The sequence below is a fragment of the Rana temporaria genome, chromosome 1, assembly GCF_905171775.1.
Source record: "Rana temporaria chromosome 1, aRanTem1.1, whole genome shotgun sequence".
Classification (NCBI taxonomy): Eukaryota; Metazoa; Chordata; class Amphibia; order Anura; family Ranidae; genus Rana; species Rana temporaria.
The window spans coordinates 196,389,615-196,402,580 of record NC_053489.1 but is presented as its reverse complement, the minus strand read 5'-3'; the positions used below and the strand labels follow the sequence as shown (position 1 = coordinate 196,402,580).

Here is a 12,966-nt window from a genome sequence, read left to right as displayed (position 1 = left end):
CTGGGGCCCCTACAATGATGACAGTGCAGGTAAACAGACATCAAGTAGGTAGGAGGCAGACTGCCTCCCATGTGTATTTATCACTCTCAGTGCCATCATGGGGACACCAATTTCGGGGCAGTGTGGGCTCAAGGACCAGCTGCTTTAGGGAAAGTGCATGGGCCCCCCATGAAGCTGGGGCCCCTGGGCAGTGCCCAGGTGTGCCCTCTCATTAAGACAGCCCTGCCCGTGTATCAGGGTCATTCACAATTCTAGAAACACAAACAAGTTGACTACAGGGGATAGATTTGAAAACCCCTGGAGGGTGAAAACTGTATCCATGTAGCCCAAAACTATTACATTGAACACTGAGCAAGTATTTTTCCTTTTTGTACATTAGGTGAACGCGATATTGTGTCAATTTCGCTCCCTTTCTCGGCGAGATTGACCACCTACGAGCCCCATCGCGGGAGCCAGCGCCGAGCTGGCTTGCCGCGATGGAGACAGAGCCGTCATAGAAGCGACGGGAGATCCGACTTGGATTCCCGCCAATTCTACACGTGTGCAGCGTTTGTTATGAATCCTGAGGGGGAAGTCCCCGCCGGATTTTAAATAAAAATCCGGCATGGGTTCCCCCCTCAGGAGCATACCGGGCCCTTAGGTCTGTTATGGGTTGTAAGGAGAGCCCCCCTACGCCAAAAAAAATGGCGTAGGGGGGTCCCCCTACAATCCATACCAGACCCGTAACCAAAGCACGCTACCCGGCCGGCCAGGAAGGGAGTGGGGACGAGCGCCCCCCCCCCCTCCTGAGCCATACCAGGCTGCATGCCCTCAACATGGGGGGGTTGGGTGCTCTGGGGCAGGGGGGCGCACTGCGGCCCCCCCACCTCAGAGCACCCTGTCCCCATGTTGATGAGGACAGGGCCCCTTCCCGACAACCCTGGCCGTTGGTTGTCGGGGTATGCGGGCGGGAGGCTTATCGGAATCTGGGAGCCCCCTTTAATAAGGGGGCCCCCAGATACCGGCCCCCCACCCTAAGTGAATGGATATGGGGTACATCGTACCCCTAACCATTCACCTGTAGGAAAAATGTCAAAGTTAATAAACACACCACACAAGGGTTTTTAAAATAATTTATTTTTCTGCTCCGGAGGCTCCCCCTGTCTTCTTTATTAGCTCTGTTTACCAGGGGGGGCTTCTTCTTTGACGTCTTCGGGTGGGTGGGGGCCGCCGTCTGGTTCTCTTCCACCGCCGGGGGGGGTTTGCTTTTAAAAAAGCCCCCACCCCCCGGCGGGTTTCCTCCGGCGTCTTCGGCGGGGGGGCTTCTTCTTCCTCTATCCCGACGGGTCTTCTCCGCTATCCGGGGGGTCTTCTCAACTCTCCGGGGGTCTCCTTCTATGTTCACCGCTCTCCGCTGTTGACTCGGCGCACCCCGGTTCTTCCTCTCGCTGTCCGGTGCCTTCTTCCGTGCTGTACGTCTTCTTCTCCTTCCGTGCTGTGAGTTCTTCTTCCGTGCTGTGACGTCATGTTCTTCACTTCTCTCCTTCTCCCGATGTTGACACGTCGCCTTTCCTCGCTGCAATGACATGTGCGAGGCTTGCATCGGACCTATATAGGCCTCACAGTCCCATCATGCTCTGTACTTACCCATGTGATACCTACCCACGTGGGTAGGTATCACATGGGTAGGTACCAGAGCATGATGGGATTGTGAGGTCTATATAAATCCGATGCAAGCCATGCACTTGTCATTGCAGTGAGGAAAGGCGACGTGTCAACATCGGGAGAAGGAGAGAAGTGAAGAACATGACGTCACAGCACGGAAGAAGAACTCACAGCACGGAAGGAGAAGAAGACGTACAGCACGGAAGAAGGCACCGGACAGCCGAAGACGCCGGAGGAAACCCGCCGGGGGGTGGGGGCTTTTTTAAAAGCGACCCCCCCCGGCGGTGGAAGAGAACCAGACGGCGGCCCCCACCCACCCGAAGATGTCAAAGAAGAAGCCCCCCCTGGTAAACAGAGCTAATAAAGAAGACAGGGGGAGCCTCCAGAGCAGAAAAATAAATTATTTTAAAAACTCTCCCGTCGCTTCTGTGACGCGCTTGCTGGGATGTGCTGTCACTATTCCAGTGAGTGTGAGATGTCGGCGAGATCTCGGCACCATGTCGCCGAGAATCAGCGCGATGCTGTCGTGCTAAAAACACAATATCACAAACACCTACTGTATGTAATTTTTTCTATTAAATCTCTATGAAATTAGAGTGAAATTGGACAGTGTTTGCATGTCTGCTGACTGCAGAACTACAGAGCGTAAGTTTTGAGAGAATAACACTGCTTTCTCTGGATTTTGCTATCTCTGGATGGGGCTCTGTAGTTTGGAGATCCCTAAGGCCCCGTACACACGAGAGGATCGATCCGCTGAAATTTATCCGCGGACCGGTTTCAGCGGATAGATCCCCTGGTGTGTACAACCCAGCGGATATTTATCGGCGGATATATTTCGGGCCGATGGATTTCCAGCGGATCAAAATTTCTTAGCATGCTAAGAAATCGATCCGCTGGAATCCAGTCCACCGGATTGATCCGATGGTCTGTACAGACTCACCGGATCAATCCGTCCGAATCCATCCCTCGCATGCGTCATAATGATTCGACGCATGCGTGGAAGTCCTTATATTACAGCGTCGCGCACGTCGCCGTGTCATCATCGCGGCGACGGCGCGACACGTCACCGCGGAGGGAATTCCGCGGGGATTTTGATCTCATGGTTAGTACAACCATGAGATCAAAATCCGCCAGAGGATTTATCGATCCTCTCGTGTGTACTAGGCCTAAGAGTCTTGGGTGGGATGGGATCTCCAACCCTGTGCCTGGGTGTTGTGGCAGCCAGCAGGGTGTGCGCCCAGGTCCACACAGCCCATATAATGAGGGGCTGGTGAGAGCAGTTGGAGGTGGAAGGTGGAGTGTGAGCAGCTTACTGCTGTTTAAAGACAGACCACTGTCAGGAAAACTGTCTGCCCTGTGTGAGACTAAATCCTTGGTGAGGGGGGACTTTTTGCCTAAAGGACTGTGAAGATCGGGACGGCTACAAGGGCATAGGAGATTAGAGGATGGGAGGCTTGGAGAGCTGAGGCGGCTAGCGAGTCCAAGGGGGCTGAAGGAAATCCTAAAGTCTTGGGGACAGTGAGCAAACCCAGGGGGCTGGAGAAAAAAAGGTCCCCTTAATCATACTATTACAATGCTGTTAAGGCCAGCGAGGAACTGCAAGTCTAGGCGAAGTAAACCTTGTAGCTATGTGGCTTGGCATTTTCTAATTTGTTGCATTTGTTGGAGAGGAACCCCTGTGTGGGTAATCCTGTCTATAAACTTTTATTTTGTTCCTTTTTTAATAAAAATGGGCTGCCGCTCCCTTAAACCTGATAACTGACTGCTGTGGACTGCTGGAAAAATGTATCTACACTGAGCGAACTATCCCCCGTGTTACAATATATATCTCTATATCTTTGTATATACTATACTTACTTTTCACCTTCTCCATAGCTGCCCAAAGCAGATGTTACAGACACGATGCAGATCACCAAGGATAAACCTGAAATGAAAGGAGGTTGCACATTAGGTGAAAAATGTACTTTTTATGGTATCTCTAAGAGCAATGTCCAGTATATACAGTATCTCTTTATTGCAGGCAGAGGAAGATTTTACACTTTTACAGTGTTTAATTGATAGAATAAAACCTTATTTCATACTAAAACACCTGCAGTTATAGCCAGACAAATAAAAAAAAAAAAAAAGAAACGAAAATAAGTTAAACTAATAATGGGTATATTACACTGACATGGTATTATTGTGAACTCTGTGGTTTGTGATGGTGGAATTATGTGTTTTGGGTGTCAGCTATATGATATGATAAATATGGCTGCTTTATCCTATAGTGCGGTGGTCTCCAAACTTTCTAAACAAAGGGCCAGTTTATTGCCCTTCAGACTTTGGGGGGGGGGGGGGGTAGGAATAGTGTCTCATTATTGGTGTCAGTGGAAGAAATAGTGCCCCATCATTGGTGTCAGTCGGAGGAATAGTGCCCCATCATTGGTGTCAGTGGAAGGAATAGTTGTTGATACGTTATTATTGTTGTTGTTGTTGATGTCAGTGGGAGGAATAGTGCCCCGGTTGTTGATGTCAGTAAGGCCCCTTTCACACCTGCAGACCGTATGTCTGCTTTTTCATATATCCGTGTGTGGATGAAAAAGGGACATACATTGGTCCCTATGAGATCGCGGGTGTCTCGCCCGCTTCTGCAATGCTCCGATTCTGCAGACGGAGGAAAACCCTATTTTTCCTTCCGTCTGCGGATTGGATCGGGTGAACACGGACATACCGTATGTCCGTGTTCATCCGATCCCCCCATAGGGCAGAGCAGAGAAAAGACAGGGGGGCCCTGCACAGTGTGCGGGGACCGCCCTGTCATCCGCCAGCTCAGCGGGGATCAACAGAGCGATCCCCACTGAGCAAGCGGAGGTTCACGGTGTAAAAGGGCCCTACCATAAATTATGTCCCAATGTTGGTGTCAGTTAGAGTAATAGTGTCTTGCATCAATGGGAGGAAAAGTGCCCAAGGGCCTGAAAAAGGCAAGCAAAGTGCCATATCTGGCACCCCAAACCTTTCTCACAAAGTTGGGAGTATGAAATAGTCCAAAATGTCTTGGTATGCTGACACCTTAAGATTTCTCTTCACTGGAACTAAGGGACCAAGCCCAAGCCCAAGCCCTGAAAAACAACCCCACATCATAATCCCCCCTCCACCGAATGATTTGGACCAGTGCACACATCAAGGTTCATAAAGACATGGATGAGCAAGTTTGGGATGGGGGAACTTGACTGGCCTGCACAGAGTCCTAACCGAGAGAACACATTTGGAAATCAATTAGTGGAGACTGTGAGCCAGGCTTTCTTGTCTAACATCAGTGCCTGACCTCACAAATGCACTTCTGGAAGAATGGTCAAACATTCCCATAGACACTCCTAAACCTTGTGGAAGGCCTTCCCAGAAGACTTGAAGCTGTTATAGCTGCAAAGGGTGGGCCAACTAAATATCAAACCCTATGGACTAAGACCCTTCATGCTGTACTCATTGTTACCTATCATAAACATATCTTGGTTTTGGTATCCTTACTTAGATATATACTACATACGTTTGGATGTACAGTATATCTTTATCATCATTTCCTTTACTAGTTATGGATATTTTATATTATAGTTTGTGTGTGTAGTGCCTGGCTACTTTTAGAGCCAGTGTTATGTTAAATTTAGGGGAGAATTCAGAGAAATAGTTAGCTCTGAATTAGTTTGATTGTTTAAATTTGGGTCTCTGCTCTAGCTTGGCTGTACTGTGGGCTAACCTTTCGTCCGGGGACTCGGGTCACCCCCGGACGGCAGGTGGAAGAAGTGGGGTCAAGTGAGACTGAGAATCTCTCCTTGGCGGCCAGTCAGGGGTGGGCCGCCTCGCTGTGCATGCTGGGGAGGGGTATAAAGGGGGCAGGCACCATTGCCTCAAGGTCTTCTTCCTCGTGTGGCACCCACCATTGGGGTAGCCATTCCACGACACCCCCGCATATGGCCCATCTGGCCGGAGTGTGCGTGGGTAGCAGTGTTCCTGGTTCCGGGACCACGTTGGTCGGGAGCAACTGATCTGCTGTGTGGGCCCAGTGTTTGACTGGGTCCCCAAATTGGAGGGGGTTCCGAGCTGTCCGTCCAATTGGAGGAGGCTGACCAATGAGGAGTCTGTCTGAAGGATACCAAACACAAGGCTGGTGTTCCAGGAGGGGCCTGTCCATTCATTGGGGAACTACCTGGGATGTGACAGGCTGGATGTTGGTCACCTGTCAGTCGCTAACTCGCAAAAAAACTACTTGAAGGAAATCCGGGTGCTGAATCTACTGAGAGAGGATTCTGGATCATAATTTTCTCCATTCTTTTGGGAGGGTCTGTGGTAGAGACTTAATCCTAAGTTCGAGTGACACTCTGGCTGCCAGGCTGGTGAGAGAGGCCTGTCCAGGTGCGCTATACCCACTCTGGCTGGAGTGGCGAAGCAAAGTGTTGTTGGAAGCAGGACTGTTTCCCGTATGCAGTTACACCTGAATCTGCTGTCCCTTCGCCCTTCAACTGTTTAATCGTGTTTACCCGGCTGGGTAATAAAAGCACAAGGAAATTCCCTTTACTAATCTCATCAAGTACTCTAGACGGCGGAGATACAGAGGTAACGTACCACCCAAAACAAACCAGCAGCTCCTTCGGGGGTAGTGCTACACGTATACCAGGTGTGGGTATAGGCTAGAAAACAAAAAAGAAAATATTTGGACAGCCGCACTCATGGAAAAGATTCCTGAATTGTCCTTTAATGGTAAAATGGAATACACTACAATCCACAGCAAAGGGTGAAAACGGGATACACAGCTGACGTTTCGAACTGATACTCGTGGGTATAGACTGTTATAGACTGGTATAGACTGTTTGCCTTTCCTTTTGCTCCAGTGCTCACTCAGGGAGACAAACAACTAAATATGCGTTTTATCAGCCAGGTGAGGTAAATGTACTTTTTTTACAGATGTAACTTCTTTCATATTACATGATGTGTTAATATTAAACGTTTTTTGACTTCCCCCTCTTGTGTGTCCTGACGAAGCGGACCAGCAAAACGCATTGACGCACAGAGGTTCATTCACTTGATATCATGGAACAGTAGTATTATAATAAACTTTCTGGCTTGTATCAGCCACAGCCACCCATTGCATATGTGTGTATATGCATGTTTTTAACTGACACTTGTTCTTTGCGTGTCTTTTTATATTTTTGCTTACTAATAAAATGATGCTTCTAAAGTCCGACCAAATGTTTTTCTAATAGATTTATAGATTTAAGTCATATTTACGGATGTGGCAATAGAGTGATGTTATTTTTTTTCATGTTACTTTTATAAAACAAAACACTTCTAATTGGAAATGTCCTAAAGGAGAAACTATATTTATGTTCGTTACCCTCTGACCGAGAGAGATGTGGATCACATAAACACGCGACAAGACTTACAACATAAATAGACCTGAAGTGTGCCTTGGTGGTCTGGTCAGTATGCCAAGAAAAGGGGCATACCCAAGGTAAGTAATGGGTAGTTAATTGAAGAAGGACATGCTGAGAAGTGCCCTGAAAAAGGGAAGGGCGGGAGGGTGTCGAATGCGATTGAATGCGCAGACTCACGGACATGAGGTGAGCTGGGAAGAGTCGGCCCAGTGACGTGTAGTACTGCACACTGAACCGACAAAGAGCATGTGTGAGTGGGCTGCTTAAATACCCTCCGGGCTCCTCCCATAAACTCAGGCCACCATACTGGCCTTCTTATTTATGTTCGTTACCCTCTGACCGAGAGAGATGTGGATCACATAAACACGCGACAAGACTTACAACATAAATAGACCTGAAGTGTGCCTTGGTGGTCTGGTCAGTATGCCAAGAAAAGGGGGCAAAAGACTCAGATAGGGAAATAGTTTATATTGATTTCTTGTATTTATTGAGCCAGCTTGGTAAAGGCTTGTGCCATTCCTTCATGAGGATTTGGGATGTATGTGGCAAAACAAGGAGACTTCCATCAGCCTGGTATTTTGATTACGTAGTCTGGTACTCCCTGTTGGGAGGCAACTGAGGCTGCTCCAATTCGGAAAGAATGTCCAGAGAACTGACTGGGGTTTGAAGCCCAAGTTACTTAGGAGGATTCTGACATGCTTGACACACTGGCTGACACTCAGGGAGCTGGTTTAGAAAGGGTAGCAAAGAGCTACCATCAGATTGGCTGGGTAGATGGAGCAGTAGTGGGTCGAGCACCGTCACTGGGCGTCAGGCGTTGTCAGTCTGAAACAGGTTGATGTCAACCCCAGGGGCCCGTTTGTTGCGTTTGCAGACTGTGAGAGTGTAGTGGTTCGAAAGCGAGTCAGGTGGCGTCGGAGCAGTGTGTGACTGCCGGAGCCGCTGACTAAATTCACTAGGTTGTAGGGAACCGTAGAAGGCCTGGTAGATGGCTGTTGGGTGACTAGACTGGGCAAAGCCCTAAACAGGGAACGAGTAAGGATTTTAGACATGTCCCTAAAGAGGGGACTCTTGAAAGGTAGGCGCTTGCCACTGACTACAGGTTGGTGCTTCTGTATGCCCTGTAGGAGGGACTTGACTGCATGGGCTCGAGAATACTGACGGTTTACTGGGGTCCTGCAGGGACAGGAAATGCTGGATGCCATCTAGATATGGCGTGATAGTATTGAGAAATGGTCAGCTGCATGTGGCAATACGATATGAAGGCTAGGATGTGTCCAACGTTGCCTATTGCTGCTCCGGGGCAAGGGGCCAAACATTTGCGATTAGTGTTCCAAGCAGTGCGATAGGCCTTCAGTGTGTTGTGTGCCAAGGAGTGGTTAATAAGTTGGATTGCGTTGGCGAGATGCGACTTCAGTCCGTCGTCAGCAATGTCCATGGTGGGACAGGGATAGTTGTTGGGTCGGCTCCAGGCTCTTGCTGGAAAAAACATCCATTCCAAGGTTGGAATAGGATAGCGCATCAGCTGCTTTTTGCATTTGCCTGGAAAACGTCTACATAAGATATTAACTGGTGACGGAGTGACAGCTGCGCGAGCCTGCGCAGGAAGTGATGGGGAGTGACTTAGATCTATCTTAATTGATGATGTCGGCTGTGGCCTGATTGTCTGTGGTGAAGAACAGTGTCTGTCCTGTTCAAGTGTGGTCCCAGACCTGGGCAGCTGCCACGATGGGGTGCAGCACGAGGTGTGATGAAGACTGGGTGAAGCAAAAATGTAAGAGAATTTCTGGGGGCCAAGTTTTGGAGAACCAGTGGCGGCCTAAAAATGGCTGCAAAAGCCTTTGGTGGCTCGGCTGACACTGTCGGGATGAAGATTGAAATGATGTTCTATCAGGTGGGGAAGTTGTCCCACATAGCTAAGTCTGCTACTGATGCTTGGTCTAGTTTGAGAACTTGGACTGGATCTTGCATTGGTGTGAGAAAATCAAGACAATACACAGGTGCTCAACAAGACGATATACATGCACTCGCAGGCCAACGTGCACTCGCAGGCCAACGTGCACTCGCTGGTGCTGGATGAAAACCTGAACTAACCGCAGGGAAAAAACTGAGAAAAGATGAGTGGCCCGCGTGCCACTGAAGATGAATGGCCAACTGGGTGCCACTGTGTGTTTGTGTGGCTGATTGTTTGTCACTGAGGTGTGTTTGCAAGTTTAGTTTGTATTTGGGTTTGCATGTAGGTGCGTGCCGCTAAGTGTTTTATACTACTGCAGACAATATTGTGCGGTTGCAAGGGTGTCAGTGAGTGTCAGGTTGCTGGGACGATATTGTGTGGTGGCAGGGGCCTTGAGTATGAAGGTTTGATGGTATTGGTGGTTGCAAGGATCTGTCTGGTTTGCTGAGACGATATTGCGTGGTTACAAAGGTCTCGATGATTATGAGGTTTGTTTTGAGATGTCATGGTGTGGTTGCACAGGTCTCAACAAGTGAGGGGTTGCTGAGACGATGTTGCGTTTTGCAATGGTCTCAAATGAGTGTCGGCCACTGAGACAACTTTGTATGGCTGCAAGGGTCTAAATGGGTGTCAGATTGCTGAGACGATATTGCAGTTGCAATGGTCTCAAATGAGTGTCAGGTTGCTAAGATGACTTTGTATGGCTGCAAAGGTCTGAAGGCTGTCAGGTTGCTGAGATGAGATTGTGTGGTTGCAAAGGTCTAGAAGGGTGTGAGGTAGCTGAGATGATATTACATTTAGCAAGGGTCTCAAATGAGTGTCAAGTTGCTGAGACAATATTCCCCTTTATTTTAATTTTTTTATGAAAACGACTGTGAATGAAACATGAGTTACCGCATCTGGCAGTGTTTACAAGCTGTTACAGGCATTGGCGTTTAGAATGCGTTTCGAATGCCTCTGAACATCCGTCTGAACCCATTTTTTTTTTTTTTTTTTACCAACAGCAGTGTACATGAGGCCAAAGATGATTTGTCTGGCTGCAAGGGTCTCAATGAATGCCAGGTTGCTGGGGCGAGACTGTATGGTCACAAAGGTCTTTGACGAGTGGGAGGTTGCTCAAGACAGTATTGCGTGGTTGCAAAAGTCTTGATGAGTGTGGGGCTGCTGAGACGGTATTGTGTTTGCAAGGGTCTGAACTATGGTGTGAGGCTGCTGAGACGGTATTCCGTGGTTGCAAGGGCCTTGATGAGTGTGGGGCTGCTGAGACGGTATTGCGTTTGCAAGGGTCTGAACTATGGTGTAAGGCTGCTGAGACGGTATTGCGTGGTTGCAAGGGTCTTGATGAGTGTGGGGCTGCTGAGACGGTATTGCGTTTGCGAGGGTCTCAACAATGGTGTGAGGCTGCTGAGATGGTATTGCGTGGTTGCAAGGGACTTGATGAGTGTAGGGCTGCTGAGATGGTATTGCGTTTGCATGGGTCTCAACAATGGTGTGAGGCTACTGAGATGGTATTGTGTGGTTGCAAGAGTCTTGATGAGTGTAGGGCTGCTGAGACGGTATTGCGTTTGCAAGGATCTCAACAATGGTGTGAGGCTGCTGAGACGATTTTGCATGGTTGCAATGGTCTCAACAGGTGTCAGGTTGCTGGGCCGAGATTGTGTGGTGACAATTTATTTTTTTCTGCTTTTTTTTTTTTTTTTTTTTTTGCATATTTTTTTTTTTTGCGTTTTGTAAGGGTCATGTGTTGCAAGGGTCTTAACAAGGGTGTCAGGCTGCTGAGACAATTTTGTGTGCTTGCAAGAGTCTCCATGAGTGTGGGGCTGCTGACACGGTATTGCGTTTGCAAGGGTCTCAACAAGGGTGTCAGGCTGCAGAGACGAATTTTGCGTGCTTGCAAGAGTCTCCATGAGTGTGAGGCTGCTGAGACGGTATTGCGTTTGCAAGGGTGTCAGGCTGCTGAGACAATTTTCTGTGCTTGCAAGTGTCTCCATGAGTGTGGGGCTGCTGAGACGGTATTGCGTTTGCAAGGGTCTCAACAAGGGTGTCAGGCTGCGAAGACGAATTTTGCGTCGTTGCAACGGTCTGAACAGGTGTCAGGTTGCGGAGCTGAGATTGTGTGGTGGCATTTTTTATTTATTTTTTGCACTTTTATATTTCTTTTTGCGTTTTTTTTTTCTTTTTTTTTGCATTTTTTTTTTCTTCGTTTTGTAAGGGTCATGTGTTGCAAGGGTCTTAACAAGGGTGTCAGGCTGCTGAGACGATTTAGTGTGGTTGCAAGAGTCTCGATGAGTGTGGGGCTGCTAAGACGGTATTGCGTTTGCAAGGGTCTTAACAAGGGTGTCAGGCTGTGGAGACGAATTTTGCATCGTTGCAACGGTCTCAACAGGTGTCAGGTTGCTGGGCTGAGATTACGTGGTGGCAATATTTTTTTTTTTTTTTTTTTTTGCGTTTTATATTTTTTTCCTTTTTGCTTTTTTTTTTTTTTTTCTTTTTTTTTTTTTTTTTTTTTTTTTTTTTGCATTTTGTAAGGGTCATGTGTTGCCAGGGTCTCAGCAAGGGTATCAGACTGCTGAGATGATTTGCATGGTTGCAAGGTCTCAATCAATAAGAATTGGGTTACTGAGAAAGGATAGAAACACCTGGTTTGTTTGTACCTTAAGCAAGCAGTATAAGGTAGAAGGACAACACCTGTTTGAATCGTAGGTTCCATAGGGGCCACTAATGAACGATATGGGAGACAACGAATGGTAGCAAATTGATAGAACATAAAGAATGTAATAACAAATCTTACTTGCGACAGTGGGCCATGCGAGTGAGTTTGCGGCGGACTGTGGCTGGAGTGAAACATGTCGGGAAGGTGTAGCGTGCTGCCGTGCATGGGGCAAAACAACGAGGTTTGGTGTAGAAAATAGAACACAAGAAGTACGTATCAATGCTTTGTAAGCTCCACTGTGGGAACCAAACATATGGTACAGGTGACACCATGAGTGGCCACGAATTTGACATGACAAACAAGCTAACGAATCCTGCCTGGGACAGTGAACGTGCGACTGGGTTTGCTTTGGACTGGAGTGGATGTTCAACACATCCCAAGAGTGTGGTGTGGTGCCATGCATGACACACAGGCAATAACTTTGGTAAATAAATGAGAGAGAAGAGCCGTGTACAAGCAATTCGTAAGTTCCGCAGCGGGAACTAAAACACACGACATGGGGGAAACAATGAATGACAACGGTAGAAAGTATGCAATGTATCTGATACAAAATGGTTGTAAAATGCATGAAATGAATCCGATACGAATTGATAGTAAGGAGTATTGAACGAATCTGATACAAATTGGTTGTAGAGTGTATGCTACCCCTTGCTTTGAAACCGAACACCTACCAACCACCCATCCCCCCAGGCTAATCAAGTGCAGAGAAGGCACCATGTGAGTCCAATTACCACCTCAATCTGCCAAAGAACCCATACAAACACATGTCAATCTCCAAATGGATTTACAAATGAATCGTATGTTTGGCAGAAGGAAGTTGCAAATGTATTATGCCTGAGCAGAATGATGTTGGAACATAAGCAAAAGTAACTTAGGCAGATTTTTTCCCAAAAGGGATGCAGGATAGGAAGCATAACGAATTGTAAGATTGCACAAGATACGAAAAGGTTTGAATCCTACCTGCGACAGTAAGCGGGAACCGCCGGCGAAGACCATGAAGGGAAAAGCCGCAAAGCGCTTGCGATGTCGAATGCGATTGAATGCGCAGACTCACGGACATGAGGTGAGCTGGGAAGAGTCGGCCCAGTGACGTGTAGTACTGCACACTGAACCGACAAAGAGCATGTGTGAGTGGGCTGCTTAAATACCCTCCGGGCTCCTCCCATAAACTCAGGCCACCATACTGGCCTTCTTATATATATATGTATATATATATATATATATATATATATATATATATATATAAATAT

General features: G+C 47.8%; 1 protein-coding gene across 2 annotated transcripts in view; it reads right to left on the bottom strand.

The window, feature by feature from the left end:
* ADGRD1 (adhesion G protein-coupled receptor D1) overlaps positions 1-12,966 on the bottom strand; it is an 802,257-nt gene that overhangs the window by 155,943 nt on the left and 633,348 nt on the right. For both annotated transcript variants that reach the window (XM_040347511.1, XM_040347515.1), the window contains one exon: positions 3,502-3,568. In XM_040347511.1, the coding sequence (XP_040203445.1) occupies positions 3,502-3,568 (67 nt within the window). The remainder of the gene's footprint in view (positions 1-3,501; positions 3,569-12,966) is intronic.